The sequence below is a fragment of the Aedes aegypti genome, chromosome 3 (genome assembly GCF_002204515.2).
Source record: "Aedes aegypti strain LVP_AGWG chromosome 3, AaegL5.0 Primary Assembly, whole genome shotgun sequence".
NCBI lineage: Eukaryota > Metazoa > Arthropoda > Insecta > Diptera > Culicidae > Aedes > Aedes aegypti.
Window position 1 is genome coordinate 143,682,882 of NC_035109.1, and position 15,784 is coordinate 143,698,665.

General features: G+C 38.9%; 1 protein-coding gene across 1 annotated transcript in view; it reads left to right on the forward strand.

The window, feature by feature from the left end:
• Positions 1 to 15,353, forward strand: part of LOC5568503 (myophilin) — a 110,940-nt gene extending 95,587 nt beyond the window's left edge. Inside the window, exon 3 of the mRNA XM_001652273.2 lies at positions 14,086 to 15,353. Coding sequence (XP_001652323.1) covers positions 14,086 to 14,598 — 513 coding nt within the window. The 3' untranslated portion in view covers positions 14,599 to 15,353. The remainder of the gene's footprint in view (positions 1 to 14,085) is intronic.
• Positions 15,354 to 15,784: the final 431 nt, after the last annotated feature.

The window sequence follows — 15,784 nt, forward strand, 5'->3', positions numbered from 1 at the left end:
CAAACGTGATTTCTATACTGAAAATGTTTTGTTATTTATGCAATATTCTATGAAACTACTTGCTACAGATGTGTTTCATGATGCTTTTATGAAATCTTATCAAATATTAGCATAATTATTGAGATTTATCCCAAAAAGTATTGCGCGGCATTAGGGCACGTCATTTTTCATAAGTCCCTAATTCCGCGCACTGCTATTTACAGAACAACAAACAAGTAAAACATGCTATATTGGTCTTCGCAGCTGAATATTTATCTGAGGAAGTATTTTCATGCATAAATACGTTTCGCAAACAACCGGAATATCGGGAAAGCCCACTTACAGGGAAACTAGCGGCCGTTCAGAAACCACGTGGTCATTCATGGTGGGAGGAAAAGTTTGTCCAAAACCGAGGTCCATAAACATTTGTTATTGTATGAACAGTGCAGAATACGAATATACAGACTTAAATTATTTTACAGGAATCCGTAAAATTCAACGTAATCCCAACAGCTGAAAATTTCGGTGAAATAAATTAACGGAGTACGGTAAATGTTTACAGTTTTCGGTTAAATTTCACCGCAATCCGTTGAATTTCGACGGAATTACAATGTTTTATTTTACCGAACTGATCAGCTGTTGAGATTACGGTGAAATTCACGGATTACGGTAAAATCATTTAAGTTTGTAGAGGTAGTCGGGGCGATTTCGCCAAATTGCCTATTTTTTGAAATTTCTTCTGGAATAACATGCAACCCCAAAGCTGACAAGGAAAAGGAAAAAATATCAACGTCTCCGCAGTCGCGAAACGTCCAAATGCTGAAAAATTGAAAAGTATTGTTTGAATACAAATAAACTGAATAAACTGTTATAAAAACCTCAGTGTTCGGAGCAGTTTTTCCAAAGCTGCTTATAAACCCAAACACAAGACTATAGTTATTTCAAATGTCTGCAACTTTTTCTGGCATAAAATTTCACTTCAAAGGCTTTTTATGGGACTTTAGTTGAAATGGAAGGCAGGATCAAACATGTCGCGCGTCGGTCTAGTAAGTGAAAAACTGGCGTGATCGGTTAGTTCTTTTTGATCCTTTGACCTTGACGCTTGCTGCTGGGCAGTGCGTCAAGAAAGCCAAGTTTTTTTTTTTTTCCTTTTCGGGTCGCGCGCCTATTTTTTTTTCTGAGTGCTTTTATATAGCCGAGCAAACGAGTGAGGCTGAGAGTGGATTGTGGCTGCATAGTGAAGGATAAAGGATCAATTGGTGAGCTCGTTTCATGCTACTATTTCTAATCTATAAAATATGTATGACTGCACATTTAATCGTTACAATTGTGGGACGTAAATATGAATTTTCAACAAACTATGAATTGTTCGTCACTGTGAGTGTCGACACAAACTCTGATTCATGAATTATTTATGTTTCACATTTTTTTTTTTCAGAACACCCCTTTTTACCTTTATTTTTGTAATTAAAAAAAAACTTTGAATGGTTCGACACTACAAGTGTAGACTTGCGAAAAGTTCACTTTATTCAACAAACTTTGGATGGTTCGCCACTGTAAGTGTCGGCATAAGAATAAGAGTGTTCTATGATGTTCCAACCAATCAAGTTTTTTGTTTCTTTTCAAATAAGTAAAATATAATAACACATGCTTTCGTCCTGACAGCTGTAGGAATGTTACATTTAGGTATTTGTTCAACAAACATTGAATGGTTCGTCACCTCAAGTGTCGGCATAATTTTCCTCTACATAGAAATTGTTCATATCAAATGAAAATATTATATTTACAAATAAGCATGTATATATCCCACAAATCATTATTTATCATGGTCTAATCGCTTATCAAAGTGAATCCTGTGACCCAACGATCCTTCCCATTAACAAACATCCCTCCCAGTAACCTTTGTGGAGATGCAGAGGCAAACACGGTCTCCAAATAGCAAAGGTTACACACTAACATTCCTTCCCCCAATCCCACCTGACTGCAAGGACGTGGCCGGCGCCGTTATTGACCCTGTATAAATAGAGGCACTGAATTATGCACATTGAAGAAGATTATGGCCAATCCCAGCCAAACTTCTAGTTGATTCTTTGTGCATTTTCACTGACTTCGGTCAATCACGGAATAGCAACCATTGATATGTGTAGTCAGTCTAAGCTAAGCTAAGCATAAAATTTCACTTCAAAGGCTTTTTATGTTTCGGTGTGATGCAATCGCAATTGCATATTTGCTGGGATGTTCATGTGAAGGTTTGCGCATGATTGATACAAACACAGAGGAATAAGTAAAAAACTCAGCAATGACAGAATAAGAAGATCGTCTTCGCGAGTCTCGTCTCAGGAAAAGACTATAACAAATATTTATCCTTATTTCATGTGATAGTCAAAAAATTATAAAAAAGTCTACGTTACGGCTCATACAAAACTTTACTTTTTTTCATACAAAAAGTGTTGTGGAGGAGGGTAGGGGGTTGAAAATGTTCAATTCCAGCGTTACGTAATGAATGGATGCTGCCTTATACAAAATTAATGTTAATTTGATTGTTTTGCAAGTGCGCGGAATTAGGCATTCTTCAGCGCGGAATATGGAAAAGCGTTAAAAAAATGCGCGGAATTAAGCAATTTCAACGAGTGAACTATTTCAAAAAAATAACAATTGTAACGTGTGAATACAGTGTAGTTTATATTTTTGCCATAATCTAAAACAGATTTGCTAGCGATCCACCCATAAAGCTTTTTTGTTGATGCAATACTAATTTTTAATTAAGCATTTAAAATGTTTTATTCGTTAACTGCGCTGAATTACGGCACTTCAAGACCAACAATTGAAAAGGCCTCAAGTCCAAAATGTAAACAAATCGGGTTTCTGCTGATTTAAGTGTATAAGAGCCTATTCTTACTGTAACATACAATAGTCATGCAAAAATATGCATGAAAGTTGAAAAAATATCATTTTTCTAAAAGGCCCCATCTCATTTCCCGATAATTAGGATATTAATCGCAAATGCGGCCTTTTTCCAAAAAGGCCCCATTTCTATATTTACTTGAAACCGAGTTGAAGCCTATTAAACAAACATCAAAATTGAAACTAAAATTACGAAAAAATGTTTCAAATTTACTAAGCAGATACAAGTTATACTTCAGCTGCTCCGCTCCATGTATTATTTTACACAGCGATAGTCTCAACGGCGAACATAATCAAATTTTCCGTCGGGTTCCTGTGGAGTGATGTATTTTGTATCATACTACCTAATAATACCTGTGTCAGCATGTCTGTACTTCACGACTTATTGATAACAACACGATTTCGTTACAATTGCATAAAACATAACGTTCAATTGAAATATTACTTCAATTGAACAAATATTTCCATATAATTGCTCGACGACACTCGCTTAGCACATCCATTATGTTTATCGATGACGATGATTGGATAAATCACATATTTAATTGACCGCAAGAATCTCCTCTTGCTGCAGAGATCCCATGTACCTTGCTTTACCACGTAACACTCTTCTACACTTCAATTATCGTATTTTATCATGAATTTTGAATGATTTTCAAAAGGCCACATCTGAAGATGATGAAAAAACAAGCCACAACTAGAAGGCCTCAACACATTTTAGAGTAAACAAAGGCGTCAACTCACAGGCCTCATCAGCGTCAGCCGGCGTCTATGGGCACAAATGAAAAGGGCTGCACAGCTTTTGGTGAAATAAAAGCCTCATTTCCTTTGACTCGTTTTTTTAGCAGGATTTTTTGCTAAAATGATAGTAATGAATATTCATAGCTATAAATCAGTTTATCCATCGACTTTCTGGACGATAAAATAACATAAAATGCTTAAATTCATAATTTAAATTTGATTTATTGTTTGACAAAACAAGAATGCATTTTTCTCATTGTTTACTTTTTGGAGATGAGGCCTTTTGAATTGTTAGTCTTGACTTTACGGTATAAAAATGAAGTAAAGTCCTAAAGATGATCTTAATGCTTCATTCGAAAGATATTTGTTGCTGTTCCGAGTGAAAAATGTTAAACTTATGTAAAAATTTATCATTTTGTTTAAAATTCCTTGTATCATTCCCGAAATTCTACTATTGGAGCACTAGCGCAACTACTGGAACACGTGTACCAATAGTGGCTCAAGCGATTTTATGTTAAAAAAATAGTTTTATCACTCTTTTTATATTTTTTCATATAGTAGAGGTTGAAATCTTTCTGTTAACGCCAAAAGATCTCAGTTAAGGCATGTCGTTATTTTGTTATGTTTTTTTATAGCTTAGGTAGTTCACTAATGGCACCGGTACCCTATATGTAGCCCAGATAGCCGTAGCGGTAAACGCGCAGCTATTCAGCATCAGAGAATATGATTATACTAGAGAAAGGCGGAGAGGATTTTGGCTTTGTTTATAAACAATGTTTGCAACGGCTATCAATAATTGAGGTCATTCCAACAATATTTCAATGTGCTGTCATCCTGTCAGTCGCCATAAGAAACCAAGCTAATCAATGACGTCACTTTCGAATCGCTTTTCACTAACACACATCCATCGTCTCTTTTGGGTAACATCTCTTTGAGTCTCATTGAATTTGCTCGATTGGAACCACGTTTGACTGTTCAATTGGAACCTTTGGTTTCAGAATCCGCGCTTCTCTATATAAACAAATTCTCTGTTCACCATGACCATGCTGAGGGTCGTGGGTTCGAATCCCGCCGGTCGAGAATCTTTTCGTAAAGGAAATTGTCTCGATTCCCAGAGCATTGAGTATCTTCGTGCCTGCCACACGATATACACATGCAAAAATGGTCATTTGGCAAAGAAAGCTCTCAGTTAATAACTGTGGAAGTGCTCATAAGAACACTAAGCTGAGAAGCCGGCTCTGTCCTAGTTGGGACGTAACGCCAGGAAGAGAGAGAGATGTAGTCCTAAAATACTATGAACTATGTTCGAATGTATTCTTGGGAGAATTCCGGTTTCAATAATTGGATGAATTCTTATTTTAAAGAAATCACAGGATTAATTGCCCAAAAAATTTCTGGAAGAAGTTTTGATTAAACTTCATTAATTTACCAGGGTAAATTAAAACATTAAATTTTAGGACCTTGTGGTTGAATTCTTGACACTTGAAACTCTCGTGAATTTCCAAATTTCGGGAATCTCTGAATGATTTTTTGAAACAATTTCTTTAAAAAAATAAGTTATATAATTCTAATGAAAATTTTTGGATTAAACTCTTGGGAAAATCCCTTTTGGAATCCTAGAGAATTTCTTGCAGGAACTATTATATCTTATTTTTATGCGATATCTGGGGTAATTCCTATAACAATCCGAGCAGTAATGCCGCCTGGTGGCAAAATCTCGAATCTCTTGTGTTTTATTTCAAGAATAAAAAGATCCGTTCGCTACAAACTCTACTTTATTGTACATCCGAACTGTCGATCAACCAGGTAACAACTGAACTCTTTCATCACGTCGGGGTCATTCAAACATTACGCTCAGAGGGAGCAACCACAAACTACATAATAATATAACATCTTCCCCCTTTTGATTAAAAACTTAATTCATATCATAATCACGATAACGGCTCGGCAATCTCATGGTTCTCTTCGGCCTGGTCATGGTTTCCGTCGGTAGATGGTTCAGCTTACGAGATGCTTTCTTGGGAGATTCGCTGATGGTTGGCGACACCACGATGTCTTGACTCGTTTCCGAAATTTCTTCCTGACTCATTGCTGAATTATCGATCGCCGAGTAGCTAGATAAATCTGCTGGCTTGTCCGGTAGCCCCAAAGGAGCTGATACCTCAACCGGAGCACTTGCAACGTTCATTAATGGCTGAGAAGGCGTTACTGATGGTTCATTACGTGGCTTAATGTTAACTAGATCTCGGCGATAACGTGCGCCGTCTACATCCACGACGTAGGAACGCTCGTTCAACTTGCTGCTGATGTTCGCTGGCGTCCACTGCTTCGATGACTCTGGCTGAAGCTGAACATATACGGGATCTCCTACCTCCAAAGTTGGCAGATTTCGAGACTTTTTATCATAATGATATTTCGCTTTACGTCTGTTATTTTCGATTGCTTCTGAAACTCCAGTTTGGGGTTTGGGAATTAGATTTTCTGCTGACATTGGTATTCCGCATCTAGTACTTCGAGAAAATATTCGAACCACGGGACTCGATCCAATCTTATTCGGTACGTTTCGCCAATGAAGAAGAGCATACCAAAAGTCAACACCGGATTCTTTTGATTTTTGTAGCAGGCGTTTGGCAATCTTAACTGCTGCTTCTGCTTTACCATTCGCTTGTTGATGGTGTGGAGCCGATGTAGATTGCCGGAAATCCCAATCTTGAGCAAACTGTCTCCAGTCGGCATTGACAAAATTAGTTCCGTTATCTGTTATGACCAACTGGGGTTTACCATGACGGGAGAAGTTGATCTTGCAAATATTTATTGTACTCTTTGGGGTTAGGTCCTTTAGTATGTCGACCTCAAAGAAATCGGAAAAATGGTCAACAGTTACCAAAAACTTTTTTTTATCTCCCCGATATTCCGCAAAAAATACATCCAAGGAAACGACTTGGAACGGGTGCACCGGGATAGCATGGCTTTTCATTGGTGGTGAGGGTTGTGAAGGAGCAAACTTGGCACAGATTCCGCATTGCATCACCGCTTCCTTTATCTGCCAGCTCATTCCTGGCCAAAACAAATTCGCACGAGCCAGCTTCAAAGTGGCTTCAATGCCATTATGGCTGAGATGAACTTTTTCAGTAAGTTTCTTCCTCAACGACTGTGGCACGACTATTCTGTCACTCCTAAACACGATTCCGTCCTGCGAACTCAATTCGTTACGATGCTTGAAGTACACTTTTACAGCATCAGGTACCTTGTCACAAGACGACGGCCATCCTTGACTGATGTACTGCATGATCATCTGCATTGCAGGGTCAGTCTTTGTTTCAGTAATTACTTCGTTCAGCCGTTCATCGGTAATACTGAGGTAATTGCTCATATTGATCGTCTGTACATCTTTGAAAATGTGGTAGATGTTTCGCTTCTCGAAGTGATCTTCACAATGCTTTTCATTCAATGGCGCTCTTGATATAGCATCGGCGACCACATTGTCTCTCCCTGTGACGAACTGCAATTCCAGATTGTACCTCTGCAAGCTCAGAAGCATATGCTGCAAACGACGCGGAGTCGAGAGCAACGGCTTTCGGAAGACAGCTAACAGTGGTTTATGATCCGTTCTTACTATTGTCTTAGGATTACCGACAACTAATTGGTCAAATCGTACACACGCGAATAGTATTGCCAGTAACTCCTTCTCGATCTGCGCATAACACTTCTCTGTTGCTGTCAGGGTTCGTGATGCATAACCGATGACTCCTTTCTCCTGAAATACCGCAGCGCCCAATCCAAACGAACTTGCGTCACACTCTATCACCAGTGGCTTTTTGACGTCATAGTATTGCAATGTTTTAACATCTGCAACTATCGATTTCATCCGCCGGAATTCGTCTTCTTCCGTTGCCGTCCACGTCCAAGGTTCCTTTTCCGAAATCAATCTCCGTAGTACTGTACTCTCTGCACTGAGATTTTTAATATAGCGCCCGAGGTAATTGACCATGCCGATGAATCTTTGCAGCTGCTTGCGATCTGTTGGTGTCGGAAACTCCTTAATGGTAGTAATTTTACCTTCGTCTGCTTTCAAGCCCTGGTTTGTCAGAACATGTCCGAAGAATTTTACCGATGTTTCACAGAGCTTTAACTTACTCAAATTCAGCTTGATGTCATTTTTCTCTAATTGCACACACAATTCCTTCAGGTTCCGATTATGATCATCCAACGCTTCTTTCATATTTTCTCCGGTTCCATAAACTAACACGTCATCAGCTAAGCATTCAACTCCTTTCAATCCCTGGATTGCCTCTTGCAGCTTAACTTGAAAAATCTCTGGCGCCGATGCAATACCGAAAGGCATTCGGGTCCATCGGTACCGTCCGAACGGAGTCCAAAAAGTCGTCATTCGACTGCTCTTCTCGTCTAAGAGAATATGCCAGAAACCTTTCTTCAAATCCACAGTAGAGAACACTTTCGCTCGTCCTAGCTCTGGCAAAACTTCATCAATAGTGGTAAACTGAAGACGGGGACGTTTCAAGGCTTTGTTGAGTGGAATTGGGTCCAAACATATACGAACTGATCCTTCAACACCGCTTCTTTTAACAAGAACGATGTTACTAACCCAATCCGTGTGTTGAGTTTCCTTCACAATAATGCCATCTCGTTCCAGTTTCTTCAATTCATCTTTGAGAAGTTCGCGCATCGAAATTGGAACACGTCGGGGTTGTTGAACAGACGGGACAACATCCGGGTCAACTTCCAATGAAACAACTCCCGAAAATTTTCCATATCCTTCGAAAAGCTGCTTATGCTGGTGAATTATTTGTTCTGCCTTGATCCGATAAATGTTGAGGAGATCTTGTTCTGATTTTGGTGGCTGAAGCACCACTGAATGACAAAACTTAACAAATCCAAGTTTCTTACATACCTTTGCTGACAGGAGTGGCATATGGTTGACGTTTACAACTTGCAACGCCAGCGTGTACTTACAGTCGCTGCGTCGACAAGGAATTCGGACCTCACCAAGTACTGGAATCGAAGCTCCTCCAAAGCTTTGTAGACGGTACTTTGATGGAAGCAGTTCAGGACATACTCCACCTGCTGCTTTCTTCAGCCAATCAACTCCAACCAGACTTGTATTTGCGCCGGTGTCCAGTTCACAGCGCACAGATTGCCATTTATCACCAACAAACATCTCCAAATCCGCAAGAACGTTTCCTCCAGCATCAGAAAAATCATACACTTTCCCAATAACAACTTCTTCTTCACTCTCCGTTTCCGAACTGTCACTGTCTTCACTCTGACTGGTGCTCGAAAAGCTACCATCTTTTACTTTTTTCACTTTCCTCTCCTTGTTCTTCTTCTTACCGTCCGCTCTACACACTTTCTCGAAGTGGTTTCTTCCCCCGCATCCGCGACATTTCTTCCCCAATGCGGGGCACGAACCCTTCGAAAAGTCATGCCAATCGCCGCAGTATTTGCACTTCATTTTCTTCTTCTTCTTTACCATGTTCACATCACCACTTGACTGCCCAACACTCGCGACGTGCTTCTCTGTAATCTCTTCCGCACGACACACATCGATTGCTTTCACCAACGTGAGATTCTGGGTCGTCAATAATTTTGCTCGTAGCCTTGGCCACTTATTGGAGGTTACCACTTTATACATCACAAACTCTTCCTCCAAGGCACCGAAACGACACAACTTTGCTAGTGATTTCAACCGAGTTACAAATTCATCGATGTTCTCTTGCACTTCCTGCATTATCGAAAAGTAGTCGTACCAGTCAACTATTTTGTTTCTCTCGCGAACCACCTTCAACTTAATGGCCGCAATCGCGGCATCCGGATCTTGCTGTTGCTCGTTTGTCAGCTCAAAATTAAAGTATTTTTTTAGTGCCGACTTGCCAATCACTGATAACAATACACTTGTTTTCTGCCGGTTTTGTTCCGGAGGCCACTGGTCCATTCCCACCGCACTGACATAATTTTGCCAGTTTTGCACAAAAAACTCAAAATTCTGTTCCATGTCTCCCTCTAGTTGCAGCGGTGGAGGAAGGGGAACTGGAAGAGCTGCCGCTTTTTCTACCGGCTGCTGCACTACTTGCTGGGGAGCACCTATCTGGCGCAACGCATTCACCATTTCTTTGAAAACACCACTTTGGTGCTGCATGAACATTGAAAATTGTTCGGAATTCATTCTGAAACAGTTTTCAGCACTTTTGGGAAAATCACACGAAGCCAGCACAGCAAAAGAAATATGGCCGCCAAGCAAGTTTCGACACGTTCACACTGTCTCCCGAAAAATCGAACACCGCGAATGATTCTTTCACTGCCTCAGTTCGTTTTTTTCCTCGCCCAAACACTTCCGCGATATTGACGATGACGCCGGAATAAACTTTCAGAACACCACGATGGCTTCTGACACCATGTTTTATTTCAAGAATAAAAAGATCCGTTCGCTACAAACTCTACTTTATTGTACATCCGAACTGTCGATCAACCAGGTAACAACTGAACTCTTTCATCACGTCGGGGTCATTCAAACATTACGCTCAGAGGGAGCAACCACAAACTACATAATAATATAACATCTTGTCTCAAATAATGTTTGCCTTTATCCTACTGAACAACTTTTCCGAAGACACCATCTTTCTAAGTGGTCAAGGCAACTGAGCTACCCGCGAAACTAAATTTCCATGCTCACTAGCGTCACCTGGTGGCGTAATTCCGTATCTGAATGATCACCGCAAGTCAGCCTTCAATCTTATGTTACAAAGTTTGCATTCTTATCCCTTAAAGTTCATATAATATTCATATAGTACTGTGCTCTCTCTTAAGGCATACGAGATGTTCAACAACAACCCCAAAGTGATGAAATCCCATAAGCCCTGGGTCTCCTATAACGCGGATACATATAACGCCCTCCAATCATGTGTCTAATAGCAGACCTAAATGTACTTCCAGATTAGCTTTCTCAGACTATGGTTATAAAAATTGCTAATGTTAAAAAGAAACGCATTAACTTACAAAGGTTAGACTGATAAAAATATATATTCTGGTCATATGGTAATTTGGTAGTTTAGTCTTTTTATGAAAACAATAACACTTTTCTTTATGTTGTATTTGTATTTTATCGAATAAAGCTTGAATCTGAGGAAAATGTCATTCTTTTGCATTGATTTAAGTAGTTTCCATGAATCTTCGTTAATTTCTGGAATCCCGAGATTCCAGGGACGTTAGAATTGATTCGTAAATCCCGGAATGAACACTCTATTTTGGAATAATTCATAATAGGAAAGATTTACTTGAAAACTCATGGAGGAAATCACAAAAATCTACAGTATTTTTACTGTAAAGCCCTATACTAGCAGCATATTTTTTACAAAAAAAAATCAAGTTCTTCAAAAAAAATCTTCTACGTTTGGCATCTGTGTCGATTTTAATCATTGGACGTCTGGATTCAGATATTTCGAAATTCCTTGGGGGACCGACGCCTAACCGTAACCCATTTTAATATCTTACGACAGATTTTCTCGTATTCGGTTATTCACTTTTCGAAACAATACCTTCTAAAGTTTCCCCCTTCGAAAATCGCACTTTATTGTTGAAAATATTAGTTTGTTTGGAATCAGAGGAGCTCCTCCATCTAGAGAACGTGTTTTTCATGGTCACAGTAAAATATGTTGCCAGGGTTATAGTTTCTAGGGCATTTGCGACTTATTGAATACGGAGATCTAAAACAGTTTTTTGAGGAAAATAATTGTTCCTTCGGTTAGAGACAACTTATATTGAGCAAAACAGAGCCGGTTATCACACTTATATGAAGGTTCAACCACGGATCTCCAAAATCAACATTTTTCGAAAATATGTTTAAGTCTCCAATGACCCAGGTATGTATTCATTCTATCATTTGATATGGGCGAATGCTGGAGACAAGGACTGTGGAGAATCTCACCCAATCGTTGATGTTTTAGAAGCTTTCATCACAGACAAACAGACGTCACACTCTCACCGATGTTCATCGACAACCTTTTTAACGGCCGATTCAAATATATGGTTGGTGGCCAATCCACCACCTGCAGCGCTCGCATCGTTTTTGTTCGTGTTTGACGTTTACACACTACCGCCATCTGTTGGTCCATCGGCCAAACACATCGATTTTAGCATTGGACGTACATGTCATCGTGGCTATGATTTTGATCGCGATTTGTTCTAAGTGTTACGTCTGTTTGTCTGTGCTTTCATCATAAAGATATTAAACTCGAAGACCGCATGATAAAATTCAGCAATTCCTCTCTAGTAAGGTGAAAGTAACGAATAAAAATCATGACCAAAACGAAAAACTGAGTCTAAACAGGTTAAACTATACAAATAATTAATAACATTCATGTTTCGTTTACATTTGCCTTATAAAAACTACCATAAAACTTGGTATGACGATTTTCGCATTTTTTTATAGGCCATACTGTATGTCTGTATTGCTTTTCAGTAAAACCTGAGAGTTTTGGGTTAGAATCCCACCGATTGAGGATCTTTTTCCCACAAATTCTAGAATTCTAGAATAGGATTTCTCCTGGACAGTGAAGATTTTTCAATCTGATCAGTTTTCAAATCCTTGAAAATTAAGCAAAATAATTTGAAAAGTTCATGTCTGACCGATATCATGCGTGAAGTATTGAAAAAAATCTCAGACTGAAAGGGAATTAAAAAAAACCGAATCATTTTAGGGTACAATTATTTGATAATTTTGGTAGATGAATTCGACTTGATTACGATTTTAACTACGTTTGTTTGACATTCTCAGACTTGGGAAAACGGTCCGTTCTCGTGATATACGCAAGATTGAGAAAGCCAATCAAACGTAGTGTAATTTATTTGATAGAATTTCGAGGAGTTTTTTTTTTCTAAACACTTGTTAAAGTTGTTAAAAACTTTACAAGAAGTCACTGATGCATCGCCTACAGCAATACCTGTCAAAATCTTCAGAAAAATCTCTCAAGAGTGAAGAAATTCTTGGACTTTCAAAGTACAAATACCTGGGAAATTTGTGGGGAAAGCCCTAGAGAAATCTCTAGACGAATCCATCGAAGAATTCAATGGTGAATTTATGACGAGACAATTGGTAGTTTTGTTGGCAAGATTTCAGGCATAATTCTAGAAATTTATTGGAAGATACTACCGAATCCAATGACACAACTCTTCTGTTAAAATGGATACCGTAATCCGGGGTATCATTGATCAGCGGGGTAACATTGATCGGAATGACTCATCTCGTAAAAAAATCGTATCGTCATTTATTGATGGAACATTTCCTAATCACGAATGATGCTTTTCTTTCTTTTATTCATTAACTACTAAAAGTGACGATTTTTGCGAAAACTGCGTTTAACTTATGCGTAAATTTGTCAAATTTTCGAAACAATGATTTCAATGGTTAAGGATGACACTACCAAAGATCCATGTCGCAAATAAATTCTGCAAAGGAAAAGAGCAAGAAAAATGCGGTTCTTACTTAAAATGGCATCGCCGAAAACGATTCCGTTGTCAAAACTTCCATAAGTATGCTCAATTAGGCATCATTAACGAATTACTGTTAAGAATGCAGAATTCCCTTTTGAAATTGCCTACCTTTAGGCGTATTCCGTGGTTCGAGGTGTTTTTAATTTTAAAATAACTCAAAAAATAAATGACTTGTAAGCATTTGGTCTTCATATTCGGCTTCAGAGGCCACGATTTAAGTAAGTAACGACATTTTCATTATATTACATAACGTTGTTAACATAGGTGATCAATGTTACCCCATATCAACTAAATCAAAAAATCGCTTAAAACATTTTTTAAATCATTCTTAAATCTTTTGAAAAACAAAATACAGTATATAGTCACGAGCCATGGGTGGCAGTACTTGTTTTAAAAATAAAAAATTTGCAACATTTGTATTTCCAAACGAAATATTTAAGAAATATTCAAAAAAAATGATCAATGTTACCCCAGATTACGGTACCGTAGACAATATATTAATAAATATTTTTTGATTGGGATTTATATTTGTGACAATCCATGCGTGACAAATGATTCTGAAATCCATTGAGCTGACACTCAATCCATGGACGCCGGTAATAAAAATCAACTGGAATGCTCTCACACTTGAGAGATACCCTTTTTTGAGGATACGTAACCACGAGGTTTCCCGTGAGATTTTTTTCTGCCTCGCCTGTTGTCTTCGTGTTGCCCCTGATAGAGCAGTGCATGCCCATTTTTAGAGAATACGTAGATACGATCGACCTCACAATTGGCGTCGCAAGTCAGTGGCACGTGTGCTTCCGATTCGCGCGATCGCCAGAAACAGGTTCTCTTGCTGTTTCGATCGGATTAGGTAGAGTTACAAAGCTATTTTGTTTTGTGCAAATCGGAGGTGGTTTTCTAATTGCGAGCCGATTCTAATGCAGTTGCTTTCCCCTTGTTTCGTTGCAGATCAACTCCAAATACAGCGAAGAGCTCGCAGCCGAATGTCTGGAATGGATCAAGGAAGTCACTGGCGAACCGATCAACACCTCCGGCGAGATGGACAACTTCTACGAGGTGCTCAAGGATGGCGTCCTGCTGTGTAACCTCGCCAACGCGATCGAAGCCGGTACGGTCAAGAAGATCAACACCAGCAAGATGGCCTTCAAGTGCATGGAGAACATCTCCGCTTTCCTCGAGGGTGCCAAGAAGTTCGGAGTTCCACCACAGGAAACCTTCCAGACCGTTGACCTGTGGGAACGGCAAAACCTCAACTCGGTAGTCATCTGCCTTCAGTCGCTTGGCCGAAAAGCCGGTAAGTATGGAAAGCCATCGATCGGACCAAAGGAAGCGGACAAGAACGAACGCCAGTTCAGTGACGAGCAGATGCGTGCCGGACAGACAGTCATCTCGCTGCAGTACGGTTCCAACAAGGGAGCGACCCAAAGTGGTATCAACTTTGGCAACACCAGACATATGTAAGAAGGCATTCCACCACTTCCTCCTTTTGTGTAATCGTTACTTTGTGTAAATTACTTCTGGCGATCGTGATCGCGATCGCTGAAGGTTAAGACATAAGAACAAACAGTTGAAATTCGTAGACAACGACTTGGGGCAGCAGACAACCATGTGGATACCATCGGAGATAATTTTACCACTTAAGTCATCGTTAGAGGGCGATCGTTGAATTTTATCAAGCTTCCTTCGGTAATAAGCCATTAATGGATGTTAGACTTTGAAATGTTATCAAAACTGAAATACGGTTCTAAAGTGCATTTGACTATTCGAGTATAGGCCTTAAAGTTAATCATGTTACAAAGAGAAAAACAATAAAGACAAAATAATAGTTAATACATATAGAATCAGTTAACTTTCCTGTGCAAAAAAAAATATTTATGCGAGAAAAAAAATCACAAAATAGAGTGCTCTTAAAACACATACAAAATACAGAATACAGAAAAACAGGTGCAACTCACCAATCATTCCAATCTTAGCAGCATTTAAGCCAACAAACCATTCCAATCGACCAATATTTTTTGGTGTTAGAAACAGGTGTAGCCTTAAAGCCAAATTAGTGCGTTTACAAATTAACTAAACTTACATAGAGCATAGGTGCCATCGGTAACCAACAAACGAAAGTATTTATAAAATATCTATATGAACTGTGAAGTCTATCCGTCATTCGAGTTTGGTTACAATGGTTTCTGATGGATTCAACATATGGTTTTGACGAACGGGAACATATTCGAGAACCTAGAAAAACACACACAATAATTTCGATGAACACTTTTGAGCTACTTTTGAAACAGTATTTCTCCCCAACTTTTATTGCAAAATGTTGCACATATTTCTGATATGGAGACAAAACAAAAATTTGCCATTTCTGCCTTTAAAGCTTGTTTTTTTTTACTTCGTAATAGTACTATTTATCAGATGCCCCGATGCAGGTTTATTATCTTTGCTATAACATTTCCGTGTTTTCAGATAAGTTTATATTATTTAAAATAAAGATTTAAATAAAACATTTGCGTTACTCTTATACTAATACATATCCGAAAGCATTGTTGATGAGGCCGTACATTGATTACGTTCAAAATGAATTGAACAAGGAGGCATTTGTAACGGTACAGCGTTTTGGCATTCATTCATTCATTAAGTTAACACCTAA